The 19,891-nt window shown below is 41.9% G+C and overlaps 1 protein-coding gene across 3 annotated transcripts in view; it reads left to right on the top strand.

Moving 5' to 3' along the window:
- The window catches only part of CIITA (class II major histocompatibility complex transactivator), a 124,403-nt gene that overhangs the window by 91,261 nt on the left and 13,251 nt on the right, over window positions 1-19,891 (top strand). For 2 of the 3 annotated variants that reach the window (XM_069983737.1, XM_069983740.1), the window contains 14 exons: window positions 1,404-1,505; window positions 3,400-3,450; window positions 4,864-4,893; window positions 6,058-6,120; window positions 8,413-8,472; window positions 8,808-8,870; window positions 9,734-9,841; window positions 9,923-10,003; window positions 12,753-12,806; window positions 13,252-13,389; window positions 13,856-13,930; window positions 15,742-17,335; window positions 18,133-18,306; window positions 18,438-18,506. In XM_069983737.1, the coding sequence (XP_069839838.1) occupies window positions 1,404-1,505; window positions 3,400-3,450; window positions 4,864-4,893; window positions 6,058-6,120; window positions 8,413-8,472; window positions 8,808-8,870; window positions 9,734-9,841; window positions 9,923-10,003; window positions 12,753-12,806; window positions 13,252-13,389; window positions 13,856-13,930; window positions 15,742-17,335; window positions 18,133-18,306; window positions 18,438-18,506 (2,662 nt within the window). The remainder of the gene's footprint in view (window positions 1-1,403; window positions 1,506-3,399; window positions 3,451-4,863; window positions 4,894-6,057; window positions 6,121-8,412; window positions 8,473-8,807; window positions 8,871-9,733; window positions 9,842-9,922; window positions 10,004-12,752; window positions 12,807-13,251; window positions 13,390-13,855; window positions 13,931-15,741; window positions 17,336-18,132; window positions 18,307-18,437; window positions 18,507-19,891) is intronic. The other variant, XM_069983739.1, reaches the window with a different exon arrangement.

Genomic DNA, 19,891 nt, shown 5'->3' with positions numbered 1-19,891 from the left:
CTATGTAGTCTTATTCCAACAATATTTTTACTTTCATGCCTTGTTCCTGGGTTCCGAAGATTTAGGGGTTTTACTGGGTGGGGGACTATGACTACTTTTCACTAAAAGGAAGTTTTATTGCAAAATGGGCAAATGGAGAGTGATGATTCATGATCTTTTGGGAACCAGGGGTGTAGAATGTTATACATAATTCTTTTTTGGACTGACTTCAGGTTCTTTTTAAGGCAGTCCAGGTCAAAGGCCCTTTTACATGGGACGGTTATTAGGCCATTAAGCTTTAGTACAGACGCCTGTTTCTAATGATTGTCCTATGTTAGACGGCCAGTGATCAGCTAACAAATGGGAAAGCTACGTCACTTATGGCCTACTTGGAGATGGCTAGATGACTATTGACTTACATACATGCAATGAGATAGAAAGCACTACATTACTACAAACAGATTTACTGTAAAAGAATTATGCAATGTCAGGGACAGCAATGGCAAAGGAAAGTCATTTAGGACGTCTATAAAGGAGGCGGCTGCATCCTTCACACAGAAGGAGGAAGTTGTGCAATGTGTTATTACTGTGCCTGTGGCTGATAACATTCTACATTGATATAGGAATTAAGTAGAAACAGAAGAGAGGGAGACCTAAATAACATTCTTCATTTGGTTCACCACATATGTCTTCTGTTTTATGATTTTAGGAGGATTTTCAGGATTTGCTCAGAAATAACACTAGTATCACCTATCCACAGAAGTGTTATCACTGTGGACCCCATCTCTTTAAGCCAAAATGACCATGAAAATAGGATCCCATGCACACTTAAAGCGAATGTACCACCAGTACATTGCTTTTTTGTTTTTTACATGAATAGACCGGTAAGGGGATGCCGGTGCCGCGGACCGGGCATGAAGCACTGGAGGAGAGCCAGTCAGCCCCCAGTGTGATGAAACCCCCTCCCCTCTGTGACGCAGCTCCATTAGAATCAATGAAGCCGCGTCACAGAGGGGAGGGGAGATCGTCCCACTGGGGCCTGGTGGGCCCACCTCCAGTGCTTCATGTCCGGCCAGTGCTTGGTAATAAACGAGCGCCATGTGCAGGAACCAGGCAGCGGTTCTAAAAAAGTACAGTGGCACCGGCATCCCCGCACCTATTCATGTAAAAAAAAAAAAATAGAGGTACCTAGTTGTACATTCGCTTTAACTCCATTCCAGTCTTTAGGACTAATAAAGATAGCTGAGTGATGTACTTGACTATCTCCATCATTCACGTGGACTCTTTAGTGGGTCCTTTAATGAAACCTGTGTTGTCTGCTTATACAGGATATAGGCAGCCCCTCAGTCTGCGAGGGGGGGCATCTAAAGGGTTAATATTATTTCCTAATAATGATTATTATTTGTTTCCTTTATTCATTGCAGCTGAGGATTTATCAGCCATTTGTTCAGAGAGCCTTCTAAAGCTATTATGCAGCGATCTAGATAAAGATGCACCATGTGGATTACAGGACACAGGAATGGAAGGTCAGTACAATATTAAGATATATCGAATTAATGGTTTATTATATACAAAAATATAGTTCCCATACAGGCTGTAGTAACAAGTAACATTGGTACTTACAGAATCCTTTCTGGCAAGTACAGATGGATCACAGGGTTTTTGTATTTGGGTATTTGGTATGGGCACCTTTACAATATATTTTACCTGCACAAAGTCTACTTACTATTTACCTACCACAGGTTTATGTGAGGAAACTAATGATTAAAAGGAGAGAATATTTTTTAAGCCAAGTTCTTTGTGCCAGATCTGCTCTAGTGTGCAAAGATTTAGTAGATCATCATTGTAAAGCTTTATAACAATCTGGGTGTGCCAGATTTAGAAGGGAATTGTTGAAATTCACTATGGTCATATGGATTATTATTAGCGGAAACTTGTGTATGCAGTTACCAGTTATAGACTTTATAGGGTTATCTTTGTAAGACCAATCTTTCTTAGTTAATACATATTGATATCATAGTTGGGGTCTCCCACTGTAATTCCCCTTTATGAGCCAAGGCTAAGATCCAATAACAAAGGGTATTTTACATGGACAGCATATATTTGTATGTCCACCATGTAATATTACATTTACCCTGCAGAGACCTACTGTACAGAAAAACTCCTGGCTTTTAGCTTTCCATAGTGTCCATAGAATATGCCCTAAGCACTTAAGAATGGCTTTACACTAGAGATAAGCGAACCAGGTTCGGGTTCGAGTCCATCCGAACCCGAACGATCAGCATTTCATTAGCGGTGGCTGCTGACCTTGAATAAAGCCCTAAGGCTATGTGGAAAACATATAGTCATTGGCTGTATCCATGTTTTCCAGACAACCTTAGAGCTTTATCCAAGTTCTGCAGCCCCCGCTAATCAAATACCGAATGTTCGGGTTCGGATGGACTCGAACCCGAACCTGGTTCGCTCATCTCTACTTCACACCCTCAAAACAGTCAAAAGTTAGGCCCAGTCTCTGTAACATTCAGGGCTTTTTCCGTAGCCCAGTAATGGAGTGATCGCTGCATGATGTATTAATATCATGCTGGGAGCGGAGAAACTGTTTGAATCTCTGTCTATTGAAGTGAATAAGTCTAATTGCAGAACCCCAACCAAACTAGAGACAAGTGTTGTGCTGTTTCTGGAAGAACGTGGCCATGTTTTTCTAACCCCTGGTTATTTAGCATGGGTACAACCGGTCCCGTTCGCTGAGCATGCTTACACACTGTTACAGCCTATTCTTTTGAGAAAAGCTGTACATGTAGTAGTCTTCAGAACTTGTAACTGCACAGCCTGCATTATGTACCTACTAGGGATGGTCCGAACCTGCCGAGGTTCGGGTTCATACGAACCCGGACTCTCAGCAATGATTCCCGCTGTCTTAAACCTCTGTGCAGAGGGTGGATACAGTGGGAGGACCGCCTGGAAAACTGGGATACAGCCATAGCCATAGGCTGTATCCCAGTTTTCCAGGCGGTCCTCCCGCTTTATCCACCCTCTCCACGGAGGTTTAACACAGCGGGAATCATTGCCGAGAGTCCGGGTTCGTACGAAGCCGAACCTCGGCAAGTTCGGAGCATCTCTAGTACCTACCAATTTTGTTTCCTGACTAGTTCCTTTATTATTATTTTTTATCAGTTTAGTGGCGCTTCTCCCATCTGTGCTCATCCTTCCTTCCAAATGCCACCATAGTTATCTGTTATATAATCGGCATAATACTGTATATGAATTATATGCAGCACATAGAAAGCCATTGCTTGCCTACCTGTATTCAGAATACACCGCCTAGTCCACCATGCCTTTCTGGTTATTTTACAATTTTAAGAGGAGGCACAGGTGTTAGACCAATACACATTAGCCTCTGACTTGTCTATTTTAATCCAGATTTGGAGGGCATGCCCATTCACGATTTTGACTGCAAAGAACTGCTTACAGGTAAGAAGCCAATAGAACATCTGCTTTCTCCATCTAACAAATTCTACATGAACTGGAACTAGGTTCTTGAATGTATAGTTTTTGATCTAATGATTTTTTTTACTTTTCCTGGATATGTGTAAAACGGCCCAAAAATTAACATTTTATGGACCCAAAACATATCTAAAACCAGACATACACATACAACAGTAAAATTGCGCACTTTTCTTGTCCTTAATGTGCCAAAAAATTGTGGCATTTTGGCACCCATTTTGAGCTGTATATGACTCAAAATACCTTCCTCTTGTAAAAAGACGTTTTTGGGCCATAACTTTTGCCACAACCCAAAAAACTAAAAAAAAAGAAATTTTTCTGATTTGTATAATGCATCTCAAAAACATAGGGGGAGATTTATCAAACATGGTGTAAAGTTGCAACAAATCAGATTCCACCTTTCATTTTTCAAAATATCTGTGAGGAATAAAAAGTGGAATCTGATTGGTTGCTAGGGGCAACTGAGACAATTCTACTTTAAACCAGTTTAATAAATCTCCCCCATTGTGTGTACAGTGTTATCTACAGCTTTGGTGATACAATGACCACAGTTATTGCTTTTTCCATGTTAAGCTGTTATAAACTACTTTTGTTTATCAAGGAAAAATCAAAAAAAAATAAAAAATATTTAGTACGGCCAGGGGGAAGGGGGGAAATACTAAAGAACCTACACTTCCCATTCCCAATGCCCTCGCAACACTGCGTTCTTCTCCCAGAGCCCTGCTGGGATTCCCCATATCTCCCCCCTGCTACATCACGACTCAGCTGATGGATGTCCAGCTCAGCCAGTCAGTGAGTGGGGCAGGACACCGCTGCAGTAACTGATTGGCTGAGCAAGCTATCCTCCCCCCCCCCCGTGTCATGAAGTACCAAGAAAAGGAGAGAAGATTACATCTGATGGGGTCCCCCCTCATAGAGAAAACAGGAACAGTCCTGCGTATGGGGAGGACGGGGACCAGACAGGAGAGATGACTGACAGCTGAAGGAATGTTTGGCCGTCAGTTATTGAAGGTGTATGGGGACCCTAAGGAGGCATAGAACATCGGTGCCAGACCTGATTGAGATGATTGGTCTCCCGTTACATCTGGTTTTCATACCTAATTATAATACTTTTTTCTTAGTTCTCACATATATTTTAATAGCCAAAAGGCTATCATTATATATTTGGTCTGGATACATCAGGATTCCATAGCCCTTATTATATTGAAAACCACTTTAACCAACTATATGACATAACCTGTATCCCTTGTGCTATACTTTAATGTCATTAATGCAGTATTGTAACAACACGTCCTATTAGTTGTATAAGGAGACGCTCCACACTTCTACATGAATGATTGTAAAACTAATAACTAAAGTTTTTCTTTTTGATTCTTTCAGATGAATTTGTAAGCACATTGACAACAGTGGGTGAGTTAGCTTTTGTTATTAGATTGAGAGAATTCATTTTAAGGATATTTTCAATGTTTTGTGACCAGAGTACAGCATGTGTTGTCTGCTGTCATGGTGGCCTCTATGGTACCTAGATTTAAGGTCCATAAAGTAATCAGGAATGGGATTAATTAATAGTTTGGGCGATTATGCAAGCAGTGATTCTGACTTTTATGAGGGGAGGGGGCTTTTTATTGATAATAACACTTTTTTTTTTCTTTTAGACTTACATGTATACTAGAAGCCCCCCTGGGGGACTTCTAGTATAAGTACACTGATCTCTTATTGAGATCTATGCTGCATAGATATGCAGCATAGATCGATGAGATAGGCACATTGATTGCTTCCAGCTGACCCGGAAGGAGTAAGATGTGTGGATCGCTCCTCCGGGACAACGTTCCAGAGCAGCGATCCACCCCAGGGAACGGCTGCATCAAGTAATCGGATGCAGCTTTCAACTTTGACAGCTGCATCCGATTACTTTATTAGCGAGCACGGAGATCGGACCGTGCCCGCTAATAGCCGCGGTCCCGGGCTGCGAGCGGCACCCGGGACCGCGTGGCCCCGCTCTAAACACATGGAGGCGGCCCTGGACGTACGGGTGCATCCAGGGTCGCCTAGGGGTTAAGGGGTATTCCACTCAAACATAACTTTTAATATGTAGCTGCCCATAGTGAGACTAACAATTCCTTCCATACTTCTTATTATTTATTTAGTCTCCTTCCCCCAGTTCTGAGCTGCTGCTTTCTTTTGAAGACACAAAAATCTGTATGTAAGCATCTCTCTGTCTCCCCCTCCTCACCCCTCCCTTCTGAGACAGCTGATGTAAACAAGTCCCTGGCAGGCTGTATCTGCAACATTGTAGCTTCTTTGTAATTCTGGGATGGATAATGACAGTGAGTTCATTAGCAACCTGACCCCAGATTAATCCTCCCAGCATTACAAAGAAGCTACAATGTTTCAGATACAGCTTGCCAGGGACTTGTTTACATCAGCTGTCTCAGAAGGGAGGGGGTAGGAGGGTGAGACAGAGATAAAAAGGCTCACACAGAGATAAGCTAGTCAGGCAGAAACAGCATAAGCCAACCATGTCATGATTCAGACACATTTCTATGCAATCATGTCTTTCTGTGTCTTTTTTAGATGTTACAGAATTAGTGGATTATACAAATGGTGTTGGAAATAATAGTTTGGATGAACTACTGGGTAAGTCAATTGCTATTACTTCTCATCTGCAATGCATATAACATGTGCACAAGGACTATAATAGGAAACATGGTGCAGATGCCACCTACATTAAAGTGCACCTGTACTTTCAAAAGAATGTTACAAACCTTCATGGTTATGTTACCCTTTACATAAACGATATATCATATCAACCCTTTACAATAGACACAGTAGTTTTTGTCTTCTCACTGCTTCTATTAAGCCCCAGATAGTCCCTTTCATGGTGCGCAGCTATTCCTCATTCTCTCCAGAGGTGGGTTTTTTCCCAGAAGTACTCATACCTAGATCTCCTTTTCCTTACTTGTCTGACCAATCACAGGACAGCACCAACTCCTATTATCCCATGACATAGTACTGGGGAACATGCACTGGACTGGAAAAGCTGGCACTGTGCCAGGGGATGATTTACACTAGTATGGCACTATAAATGGCAAGTGGGGAAGAGACTTATTGATGCACTGGCTTGTCAGAGTGCTGTGTGAGCAGAAAGGAAAACAGAATCATATCAAGGAAGGTGCTAGAGGACAAAAGCATCTCTGGTCTAAGAAAAAGTAATGGCTGATGGCAAGCTAAAGGGCAAGGGAGAGAGGATTGCAGTAAGGAATGGGTTATATTACAAAGGTAGTTCTGATATAAGCAGTGAACTGGTGGTGGTGATGATGATGATGAGGATGACAAGCTACACATGGGACAGCTGCCCATAACTATAAGGGTGGCCAGATAGAAGAGAAGATCTAATAATAGGCAGTGAACAGCGGTTTAAAGGAAAGGGAGACACCCAGTAGCCAAGACATTAGGGCTTTTTAGCATAACAATTCAATTTCATGAATATTCATGAATATGTCAGAAATCACATCTTTAGAGGGAAGGTTTTTGAAACAAGACTTATTATACTTAATGGATTTTTGAAGCAATGGAGATATTGAACTTTCCACACATTCTGGTTTTATTAAATTAGGTTACAATCACGCCAAATAGTTTACACTATGAGGCTATGTTCACACTACGTAAAAGTACAGCCGTTTTTGCCATCGGCAAAAACGGCTGTACTTTATGCAGTGTGGAACATTGCCTACATTTCAATGGGATCCCGGCCAGAGCGCATTCACACCGTATACGCTCCGGCAGGGATCCTGTGCGGACCCGCAAATTACTGACATGTCAGTTTTCTGCGGCCGCAATTCAATCAATTGCGGCCGTAGGAAACCCTACGGCCACTTGCTTCATTGTGTGCTGTGGGAGGTTCTGATGCGGGCGCGCGCTGATGCCTGGAAAGATCATCTGGCCGGTACTTAAGTGCCGGTCTGGATGATCCAGGCAGAGACCAGCCGTTCCGTGACTCAGTCGGGTCGCGGGACGGCCGGTCTCTTCTGGTGTGTGAACATGGCCTAAGTAAGCAAGTACCAACAAGAACATACATGAATGTAGGAATAAGGATGTAAGGCAGGGGGGAACGAAATTATAAGGAAACGGGGAGGGCAGGGTACCCAAGGGGAATCCACAGTATCACTATGCCATTTCACTTGTCTCGAAAAGAATACACAATTATGCATTGTTTAGGCTAATTGCTCAGCAAAGCACAAAAGATTATGCAAACAATTTAACCGGTATATACCGGTAGCTCTTCATATTGGATAGCCTATTCACGGCAAACAATAACGTTGTTCCTGCTGTCCCGACCTTACTTCTGTAAGAGAGACGACTGTCCCACCGGGTCAAGCTGGTGCACCAAATCTAACCAGAGATTTGGGAGCTATTGAACTTTCAGGGCCAGCACACAGAGTATCACAATGCTTTTCCAAATCTGAGGCTTCATTCTTGTATAGCCATACGGATCCACATAATTTTATAATAAACTATATTATTTTTTTCATAATTAGATTTGAGGATACTTAGTCACAAGGTCATAACTACAGTATGTTTCTGCAATCTGATGGGAAATGCATGGGCCCTACTAATAATATGATGGGAAAACTACGTAATCTATGGGTGGCGAGAAATCCCTGACCTCTCTGAAGTCTACAATCTTTTAAGCATGAAATACAAAAAGATAAACTAAAAGTTGAAGTTTAGAGGCCAAATCAAGGCTTATTTTCCGTGTAAGCGCGTTCATACAGGGGTGCAGCCAGCATGCAATGTATATGAATAGCACTGGAGCTATAGATGATGGCCTCACTCCTTTGTTCAGTACATATACATATTTATGTATTTCTTTTTATGAGGAAAGCTATACTCTGACTATCTATATGTATAATGTGTGTCTATTTACAGATGGATTAAGTGACCTGGGAGAATGTGAAGAACCAGAAAGCAAGCGTGCAAGAAGAAATTGTGAGTAGAGAAAAGTTAAAAATGTGGAAATTAAAGGGGTTATTCAGTGAAAATCTTTTTCTTTCAAATTAACTTGTTTCAGAAAGTTATACAGATTTGTAATTTAAATGCTGTTCTGAATTCAGAGATGCATTCACTTGCATAGTTCAAGCCACAGTTAAGTCTTCTATCAGGCTACAAATGCTCTTCTCACTATTAATTCTATGTGTGGTGAGGAATGTGGTAATGTATATGGAAGCTACAAGATGGGACACAGGTCTTGTCACTATTTCCTACCAGTTACTAGAGTAAGGCTACAGTGCTAAAGGCGTATACGTATTTGTAATGTCTTCCAGGTTCTCTAAGACAAAGTCCTCGTTCTCAAAAACCAAGGCAGAAAAGGAAGAAGAAAAGCACAGGTGAATACACGGTGCATCAGAAGGACATACACTTACATCTAGACTGGAAAAAGGTGTTGGGTAGAGATGAGCGAACCTGGAGCATGCTCGAGTCGATCCGAACCCGAACTTTCGGTATTTGATTAGCGGTGGCTGCTGAACTTGGATAAAGCCCTAAGGCTATGTGGAAAACATGGATATAGTCATTGGCTGTATCCATGTTTTCCAGACAACCTTAGAGCTTTATCCAAGTTCAGCAGCCCCAGCTAATCAAATACCGAACGTTCGGGTTCGGATGGACTCGAACCCGAACCTGGTTCGCTCATCTCTAGTCTTGGGGAAACTTTGTAGAGTATGGGGTGGGGTAATAGGGTATTCTCCTCTAAGCATGTTATTCACAGGATAGGGAATAATATCCTGTTTAGTAGAGGGTCTGACCACTGGGACCCCCTATAATTTGGAGGACAAGGAGAAATTGTGCTCAGGAAATAAAGGAGTGTGACCATTGCTAAGCTTATCGCTGTTCAGCTGCACCACAGAGAATAAATAAGCGGCTGAGTTATTCTGGGGACAATTTTGTCTCTAGTCTTGTGATTGGTAGAGGTCCCAGTGGTTGAATCCCACCAATCAGCATGCTATTCTGTGTCCTGTGGATTGGGGATAATATGCTCAGATGGGAATATCCCTTTAAGTCTGAGTCAGAGTAGTAGATATCTCATCTACACATAATTTCAGTTGAAACCATCTGAAGAAGACATGTACATTAGTTATGTAAGAATAATGTTCATTGGTTGTGCAGAGCTGTATATTATATACAAATGATAGTACCCTGGAATATGTATATACTTTTATGGTTATAAGTTGTTTGATTCCTCATCCACCAGATACAATGGCATTACATGGAAGCTGTGCTGGAAATGAAGCACCAAATTCCTTAAGCTCAGTAAATCTCCCCTACTTCTTTACTCCTTCAGGAACACTTGTAGGAGCAGGTAAGTGTTACAGATGCATTAGGCTATGTTTTACCCAATATTCACAATCCAGTAAAGTCATTTTCTCTTTCTCTTCCTCAGGAAACATATGTCAGCCATGTTCTTTTCCTGTGGTTCAAGGATCCCATCTTCAGATTATTGCCAACATAATAGTATATCCTGGTAATTTATGTTATGTCTATTACTACCTAGTATATTGTTTATGCGGGTCTTCTTGTCTGGCCCTCTTATATGTTATTGTCAGGACGGGTTTTTCTATGCTTATGTTTATACCCAACAAGTAGAATAGATGTATTGTTTTAACTGAACTGAACCATTACTTTGCTTTCCTTCCTCTTCATGGCATTGGAGGGAGCAGAGTTCTGCGGTATGAGCAGAGTACACACCCAGACCACATAGAGTATCCTGATAAAATACATACAGCTGCACCATGCAGACATATTAAAGAGCTATTTAATATACAGTAAATGAATTCTTTATTTATTCACAACAATTAAGAACTGAATAAAACTTGAATGAAAGAGACAAACCACACAGTTCAATGTTGGTTGTCACCATTACCCCTATAAGTATTATCAGTTCCTGAATTGTGCAGCACTAGTGTATTAATCCACCTGTATCATGCTTTATACACAGTAACAGCCAGGTGAATATTACATTGTCTTCATCCAACTCTAATATGCATAGTTACATACAAACATAGTAAGTTACACATTTAGATTTGGTCTGTCATCATCACAATCAGGGTCGGCGTCAGCACTTGCCTACCTGGGCAAGTGCCGGGCCCACAGCATCCCTTGGGCCCAGTCCTACCAGGGCTGTTTTCATTCCTCACTCAGATTGACTTGAGGTAGGAAACATTCGCCTCCCTGCCTGGCCAGCCAGCGTCTCCTCCCTGCTGCAGATCAGTGTGATCAGCACTCCCTGCACCTTTCTGCTCTGGTCAGACCTGATTAGAGGAGGCCAAAGCAGCTCAGCTCTATGACCAGGGGAGGGGAAGGGATCAGTGTTTGTAGAGTGTTTAGAGACCAGTGACACGGTTTGTTGGGGTGCATTGGCACAATTTATTGGGGGGCAGTGGCACAGTTTATTGGGGGGCAGTGGCACAGTTTATTAGGGGGCAGTGGCACAGTTTATTGGGGGGGGCAATAAACAAAGAGAGGTTCTTACAACAGATTGATGCGCAAAGGTGCTCACCTACAGATGAGGGACACAAAGGAGTCCTAACTACAGATATGCACACTAAAAGAGGGCACAATTACTGATAGGGGTAAAAAGAGGGGGCACAACTACAGATGGGACCCTGACAACAGAGTAAGGCATAAAGAAAGGACTTAGGGTCCTGTTACAGATATGGTTGATAGATAGATAGATAGATAGATAGATAGATAGATAGATAGATAGATAGATAGATATAGGAGATGGACGTATAGTAGATGGTAGAAATAGGGTGACCTAATAACTATGTATAAACATGTCTATATTAAGGGGCAATACAGAGATCTTCCCTATTACCTCTTTACATCCAGGACTATATCTATAATAGGGGAACTTTGTCACTACCTAGAAGAAACAAAGTTTCTACACCAACATAGAAGGGGCCTCCTTACTGTAGGAGCAGTGAAACTGCGGAACTCTCTGCCGGGAAAGGTTATCACTGTGAACTCAATAAAAGAGCTTAAAAAGGTCCTGAATGAGTTTCCTGTTATCATAGTATTGATATGATTTTCCCCATAATGTGTCTTGTGTGCAGAAAAGCTGACAAGTGATCTCTAGGGAGGAAGAAATGTTAGGTTACTGTAGTTGTTCTATTGGTTGGCGTTAAATTGTAAATTAATATTTGTTACTTGAAAATCCCAAAAAAAATAAAAAGTATTCATTCATTAAGGCTGGGTTCACACTACGTATATTTGAGGCTGTATATTTGAGGCTGTAAAGGATCTGTTTACATAATGTTGAAATTGAGTGGATGGCCGCCATTTAATGGCAAATATTTGCTGTTATTTTAAAACAACGGCTGTTAAATTGAAATAATGGCAGTTATTTACTGTTATATGGTGGCCATCCACTCAATTTCAACATTGTGTGAACAGATCCTTTCTGTGTTTTCAATCCACTCCTGGTTTTGGTTGCTATGAGGACCTGACAAGAGGACCAAATACTGCCTGAAATATACGTAGTGTGAACCCAGCCTAAAAATGTATTGTAAATACATATACAGTGGTGCCTTGGATTACGAGCATAATTCGTTCCGGAACCGTGCTTGTAATCCAAATCAACTCTTAAACCAAAGCAAATTTTCCCATAAGAAATTATAGAAATGCAGACAATTGGTTCCACACCCCCAAAAATAATGATTTATTATTCTGAATAACGTAAAACAAATGAAAGAAACATTCAGAAACAGCAGAATATGTGATATTATAAGTTACTGTACAGTAATGGAGAGGATGGGAAACACAAGGGCGGACAGAGACTGCAGGGGGCATGAAGGAATGGGCAGGGTATATGTGGGCACATACATGCAGCACTCTCTGTCCGTGGAGAGAGGGGTTACAGCTATAAAGAGATTGAAAGAGGGTGACTTCCTGGGTGAGAGTACAGTGCTGTAGACCTCGCTATACAGACCGTGCCCCTCCTCCACTCGCGCTCCCACCCAGTACAGGCAGCTCTTAAACCAAAGCAATGCTCTTAAACCAAGTCACAATTTTGAAAAACTGTGAGCTCTTAAACCAAAACGCTCTTAAACCAAGGTACCACTGTATCTATCTATGATTTTTTTTTTACATTTTACATTTATTTGTAAGAAAATATCACTATATTGAATTGGTTAGCTGTCACAATACTCAGTACCATGGCTCAGTAAACTTACATGGGTCTAAAATCTTTCATTCTGTGATTTGCTTCCTAGCACCTGCTCCTGGATCTGTACTGTCATGTGTACCATCTACACCTCCAATACCTGGTGAGCGTTTGTTTTTTTCCGTATCAGCAGTGGAGGGGGGGGGGGGGATTTATTAATGTTTTTATTGCAGTTTTTTGGTTTAAAAAAATCACACATTTTTGCACAAGCACAACTGACACTGTTAGATAGCTGGTCAAGGAGATACATGGCTTTCATATATCCGTCTTTTCTTCGGGAACGTAGAAAAATGCTTTTACTATCCAGTAATAAGTGTCAGTGAGGCTTTCCCAATCTCCTGATCTTCTGAGGACTGTAATACCTCCTGCGCTAAAATCCCCATCCATGCTGGAAGCACAGACAGATATATGAAAGGTACAATGTGTTTCCCTGTCCTAACAGCTATATAGGACTATCAGCAGTTTGGAATATGAATTACAACTTTATTTTAATGGCAAATCTATAGTGATCATGATGCCATGAATGTGTTATCTGTTGTTTGATCTAGAGCACCATGCACTTTCTACAAATACAAGCATCCCCCCGTCACCAGATAGGAGCGTCTCCTGCAGTCCTTTTGCACCCAGTGCAGCTGATTTGCCCAACTCACCAGAAGCGGCTTCCATGTACCACTGCACCTCAACAGGTATTCATTGCTTAACTTTCTGTATTTTTTCATTTTATAAATTGGCTGACTTACAATACACGTAAAATTACTAAACTGTATGGCCAGAATTGAGGGTTTTTTGTGTGTGAAGTTTGAGGTTGTTACATTTAACTCTTAATATGCATATCACTAGCATATACTATCACATATTGATCAGTGGGTTACCACCGTTTATGAGAACAAAGGGGCTGCAGCTCTTAGTGCAGCACAACCCCATTTAAGTCAATAGGGCAGGGTGCTGTGCAGTAAGAAAAATCAGGAGATGCAGCGCTACACCGGCTCGGTGGAATTACAGAGATCAAACATCTACTAATCATAAAGTGATAACATATCCTAGCAAGATTCCCTCATGGGTGTAATAGGAATACCTCTTTAAAATCAAATTACTGTTTTTCCCCCAGTAAAAAGCCACGTAGATAATAGTAATATACTGTTTTTTCCCTAGAAATGGATACAGACAATATAGACAAATGCAAACAGACACAAGTTCAACCTATACCACAGGACAACAAAAAGCATAGTAAGTTCATCCACCCTCCAGTATTACTCTTCCCTCCTGAGCTGCTTTCCCTGTAACCATGGAAACTCTGCACTAGCATGTCAATATTTATTTGCGGTGCGACCCCTACTACCGAATTTCCTGCATAAGGGTATGTGCACACTAAATAATCCGCACCGATAGCTTCCAGCAGATTCCGCCGTGCGCACCCGCTTGAAGTTCCGGCTGCCCCGTAGGGCAGACGGTGGAAATCTGCTTGAGCATAGAATGGAACCTATGGGACGTGAGAAACTTCAAGTGGGAGCGCGCACGGAATCCGCTGGAAGTTATCCACGCGGAATCCATAGTGTGCACATAACCTAAGGATCAGCCTTGAACTAAAAAATTGCAACCTGAGCAAAATGCTGCTTCTAGTCTTCTGCTTCTAGTAGCAAATCATAAAAAGTTGTGAAGACTAGAGATAATGGAGTTCCCTGTGGGCCTTATTACATGGGATGATTATCTGTCTAATCAGGATTGTATCACCCTAATAAGGCTTATCACTCACTTTTCACATGTCAAAAAAGAATCATCTGTTAGCTGCACATCTCCCTGTGTAATAAACCGTCTGTAGATGGGTAAAACTAAAGCCCTGTACAGTTGGTAATGGCTGGTACTGCAGCTCTCTGCATCTTAAAGGGGTTATCCAGTGCTGCAAAAAACATGGCAGCATTCTGCCAGAGACAGCATGACTCTTGTCTCCAGTTCAGGTGTGGTTTGCAATTAAGCTCCATTCACTTAAATGGAAATGAGCTACATAACCCCACCCAAACTGGAGACAAGAGTGGGGCTGTCTCTGGAAGAAAGTAGCCATTTTTGTGTAGCGCTGGATAACCCCTTTAATCCCATCTAAGTGATGGAAAGTAAAGTTTCAATTACATCAGCTACAAAATGTACTGGACTGGGCCCCACCCTTAGGTTATGTTCACACAAAGTAAAACAATACCTAAATACAGACGTATTTTTAAGTAAAAATAAAACTGTGTGTACAGGCAGTAGTGGATTATAATTGGTCCATTTCGGGTGGTAGCCTGGGGCCCTGAGCTTCTGGGGGGCCCATGGCCACCCAAACAGACGCATACCTTCAGTGGTGCATTGTCTCCTGGCTACAGTTCTGCCATAATTTGCAAAAAAAATCACAGCTTTTTTTACCGCAATTTTGCACAAATCAGTGCAAAACTGTAGCCAGGAGACAATTCAGTAACAATAAAGAACATACTGAAGGACCTTAAAGGGGACCTGTCACCCTGGCTGCAGGAGTGAAGCCCACCCGACTCCCCGGTGGAGCCCCTTATATTTACCCCTTCCTCAAAGTCCTGGACCTCGTCCCGCCGCCGAGAAATCCCCTTCGGAAGCCGTGCGCACGCTCACCAGAGATGAGTCCGACGCCCCCATAGAGAATGACTCCTCCAGTCGACGGGGATTTCTCGGAGGCAGGACGGGGTCCGGGACCGGGACTTCGAGAGGGTGATAAGGGGCTACACCGGGGGGGTCAGGCGGGCTTCACCCCGGCAGCCGGGGTGACAGGTCCCCTTTATCATGTGACAATGTCGTCACCACAGGTCCTGTACAGTCTGCACTAAGGAGGAGGAATACTAAAGATATAGTTACAGTGGGGTAGGGGGGCCAAGGCTTGGTGAACAGCCCGGGGCCTATAGTAAAGTTAACCCACCCTTGTGTACAGGTGGAAAAAACATTATCAATTTCGGCAAAATTTTGGTGTGTGTACTTAGCCTAAATGGTAGCAATTTTGTGTGTGTTGCCACTGAATATTTTTTTTATCTTTCCCTTAGAACAAGTGAACACATTTATAGAAGCCCAGAAACAACATTACCTCAATTCATTTGCATCGAAGAAGGATTCCCTGTATACTGGAACAATCCTTATAAACAGTAGGATCATTCCCAAAACTGAAAAGGTTGTTAACAAAACAGCGGAGAAAGAATTACTAAACTACGATTTGGCCGAAAAAGAAAGACAAACCCTTGAACTCTCAAATCTGTTTGACGATAATGACAGAAAAGAAATGGAGACTAAAATTATTGCACTACTTGGCCAGTCAGGAATGGGTAAAACTGTACTTGTCAAAAAGATCTGCCATGAATGGTCAGCTGGGAAGTTCAGTCAGTTCAGCTTTGTCTTTTACTTTGAGTGTAGATATCTGGATGTAAGTAAGCAGTACAGCTTTAAAGACCTCCTCTTCAAGTTGTCTTCTGGTGCTCAAGAGAAGAACATAGATGTCTACCAGTACATTCTAAGAAATCCAGAGAAGGTCCTTCTGATCTTTGATGGCTTTGATGAATTTCAGGACCCAGAAGGACTTCTTCATGGTTCCTTTACTACGTCACCAAGTAAAACTAATAAAGTAAAGGACTTATTCACAGGCCTCTTCCAGAAAAAGCTACTACGTGGGTGCACCTTGCTGATAACTGCAAGAGTCAGAGAAAAACTTAATCAGTACCTGGGAAAAGTTGAGCAAATTGTTGAGATGATGGGATTTTCACCGAGCCAGGTGGAATGGTACATCAAAGAGTACTTTAGGGAAAGGCCAGATTTCAGCAATGCACTAGACTGGATTAAAGATTATCGGTATGTTTTCAGCTACTGTTATATTCCTTTTGTTTGTAAATTGATGTGCCTATTTGCTGAGAAGAACTTAAAGACTCAAAACCAAGAGTCGGGGTTGTCTTTAGCTGCCTTATTCTATGACTTGTTTCAGAAAAACTTGCATGCTCCATGTATTGTTGAAGGGACAGATATAAAAAACTGCACAGTAGACATATCATGTCTTGGCTTTGAATCGGAAAATAAAAAGTCATCAGAATTAGAAAGTCAAGAACTACCATCTGAGACTGAAGATGAGGTGGAGCGTACGCCTTCCAATGCATTGGTCCAAAATTTTTCTACAGCACTTCATATACTTGACAACATAGGCGACAGGAACTTGGTCAGATATGTTTCTTTCGACCCTAAAAAGAGACGAAACCAAGAAAGTTGTCCAGACATGGTACGAAGGTTTCTGATTGGTCTCTTGTTTCACAACAATGGAATTCCTGGTTCAAAGGTTACCAAATCTGTAAAAAATCAGAAGAAAATGACTGAATACTTTCGATTGTTGCAGCTTTCAGAGCTCTGCCCTCAGAGACTGCTTGAAGTTTTACATTGTGTAGACGGAACAAATAACGTGCGCTTCATGCGTAGTTTGGACATAACACTGGATAAAGAACTTTCATTTGTGAACACCCGACTTACCCCACCTGATGTGTTTGTATTAAAGAAAGTTTTAAGAATGTCAGAAGCAAAGGTTTCCTTGGATCTCAGAAGGACAAGTATTGATCAGAAGGGTTTAAAAGAACTGGTTGGTCTTAAAAGTGTCAGCTCATTCAGGTATGTTCTACATATATTAATATTATAATATAATTTTGTTCTTTATGGCTCAAGATTTCATTAACCTACTGGGATGTTTTATTCTGAAAAATAAATAGGATAATGATGTGCCAGCCTAAAGGTTACAGTCTCCATGCATTTCCCAGGACATATTTATTTATAAATATATATATATATATATATATATATATATATATATATATACATAATTTTTTTTTTTTTTTTTTTTTTATGAACAATCCCCCATCCTCACCCCAGCTTATTGAAAGGGCTGCTGCTCTCATGCTTCCTGCACTGCTGCACGAGCACTTCCACACTGCTGTACATTCTGTAGTGGCTGTACCTGGTATTGCAGCTCATTCAGTTGAAGTGATAAAGATGAGCTGCAATATTATAGTGATTCTGTCACTCGTGCAATCACGGCTGATGATAGCAGCTGCAGATTTATGATAGTTTTCTCTGTAGTTTCTTTAGCTGTAAAAAAGGTTTTAATCATTGGTCGACAGTGTCATCAAGATGGGGCTTCTCTGCCATTGAGTCCCCTTCTTCCTGCCTCAGTCCAGCACTGGGGTAGGGGGACGGGGGTTGCGATCCTAGAAAAGAATGCACCGGACCTAGATGGGAAGAAGGGGACTAACAAAGGTAATTCTGCAGTGTGCGGCTACTATCGTCACCTGTGTTTGAGCACGGCTGACAGAATCACTTTCAACAAAATTCACATGGTGGCCCCCTGGAAAATGGACAACATGGAACATAGCATGGAAGTTAAAAAATGTAATGTATTTATTTTCCTGCAGAGCCTCCCTGAGTGATACGGTTAACCTGTGGAAGATGTTACTAGCTGACGGAAAGACTATACTACTGAAGAAGTGCATCAAGAAATTTACATTAGAACCTTTCAAAGTAGAAAGTCTGAAAGATGTCACAGATCTCATAGCGCTTGTAGACATCCAGAATGACATTTGTAACAGGTAAGAGTTTAGGCTCTGTTCTCAATGGCATCACTCCGCTGTTACGGGAGCGATGATGCATACAATGCAGACACATGATACAGGGTTTTCCTTTCAGTTCCTAATGCTGCACTCTTTGCTTTTATTTCTAGTTCTACAAATTCATCCCTGGATATTAAGGAAATCCCTGCTGTGGAAAATCTGAAGAGCCTTATATTTGGGTATGTCTGTGAAATGATTCAGTGGCGTCTTGTTTGACGCTGTATATACATGGTGGTAAATTCTGGAAGACTAAACACTTAGTAAAGGGCTGTGTGTTATTTGAAGCTTGTTAATGCCAAAGTTAATGGATCGCATCTAAAATATTGCATTTACTATAGATTTAGTTACAGGGGAACTATCAGAAGGCTAGACAAATCTAAGCTGCTAATAGCCTCCTACTGCGCAAGGGGCACCAAGGAGGAAGGTATGTCTCTTACCTTCCTCCTTGGCGCCATTCCTCTGCTGTTAGCAGTGTAATCCTTGGTCCGGAGGGCCTTCCCCAGGGCGCTGATCTGCCCTATCCATAAGAGACATACCTTCCTCCTCAGCATCCCATGCGCAATAGGGAGCTATCAGCAGGTTAGATTCTTTCCCCTTTAAATAATGTTATCATTTTATATGTAATCCTTGATATTCCCAATAACTGGATTCTTCCTTCCTCTGCTCTTCTAATATCTTTAGAGCTACACATGTGCTATGTCATAGCACCCTCCATATATTACAGAACCCTGAGTATTATACCTTTGTTTTTATGGGCACTGTCATTTAGAAAAACGTTTGATACATCATAGAGACATATGATTAGAGAGTTTGAATAGTCTCAGATTGAGTATTCAGACCACAACCAACCGCTAGAGTTAATGTTCAGATCCCAACTGATTTGATATGTTTCTAGGACATGCGTAAAAAATTTTCAAGCAATAGGTACACCTTTAGGCTGTGTTCACACTACGTAAAAGTACGGCAACAATGGCAACAACGGCCGTACTTTTGGCGCGATGGAACAATACCTTACTTTCAATTGAATCCTGGCCGGAGCGTATACACATCGTATGCGCTCCGGCCAGGATCCCGTACGGGGCCGCAAATAACTGACATGTCAGTTTTCTGCGGCCGCAATTCAATGAATTGCGGCCGTAGGAAACCCTGTCAGTGCACACTATGAAGCGAGCGGCTCCGGCCGCTCGCTCCATAGTGTGCAGGGGAAAGCTCTGATGCAGGTGCGCGCTGATGCGCCCGCATCAGAGCTCTGCGGTCGGACAGATCATCGGGCCGGTACTTAAGTACCGGCCGCGATGATCCGGGCAGAGACCCGGCCGGGTCACGGAATAGCCGGTCTCTCATGCAGTGTGAACATAGCCTAAATATGTTTTGAGAAAGCCTGAGGCTCATGTGCAGGATTTTGTTGGCTAGTTTCAGATAACAGTTAATAGTAGACTATTAGCGGTTGTTCAGATTTGTTGTGCTTAGCATCTTATTATATTCAGAGTCCAGTGATCCTCTGTCTCTTTGTTAGTTAATCATTGTTTGGGGCGGCTGGGTTCACATAGTTTCAGCAAAATGC

This window comes from Dendropsophus ebraccatus, chromosome 9 (assembly GCF_027789765.1).
Source record: "Dendropsophus ebraccatus isolate aDenEbr1 chromosome 9, aDenEbr1.pat, whole genome shotgun sequence".
Lineage (NCBI taxonomy): Eukaryota > Metazoa > Chordata > Amphibia > Anura > Hylidae > Dendropsophus > Dendropsophus ebraccatus.
Note: the sequence above shows the minus strand (reverse complement) of the source record. Positions and strands in the feature narration are given on the sequence as shown.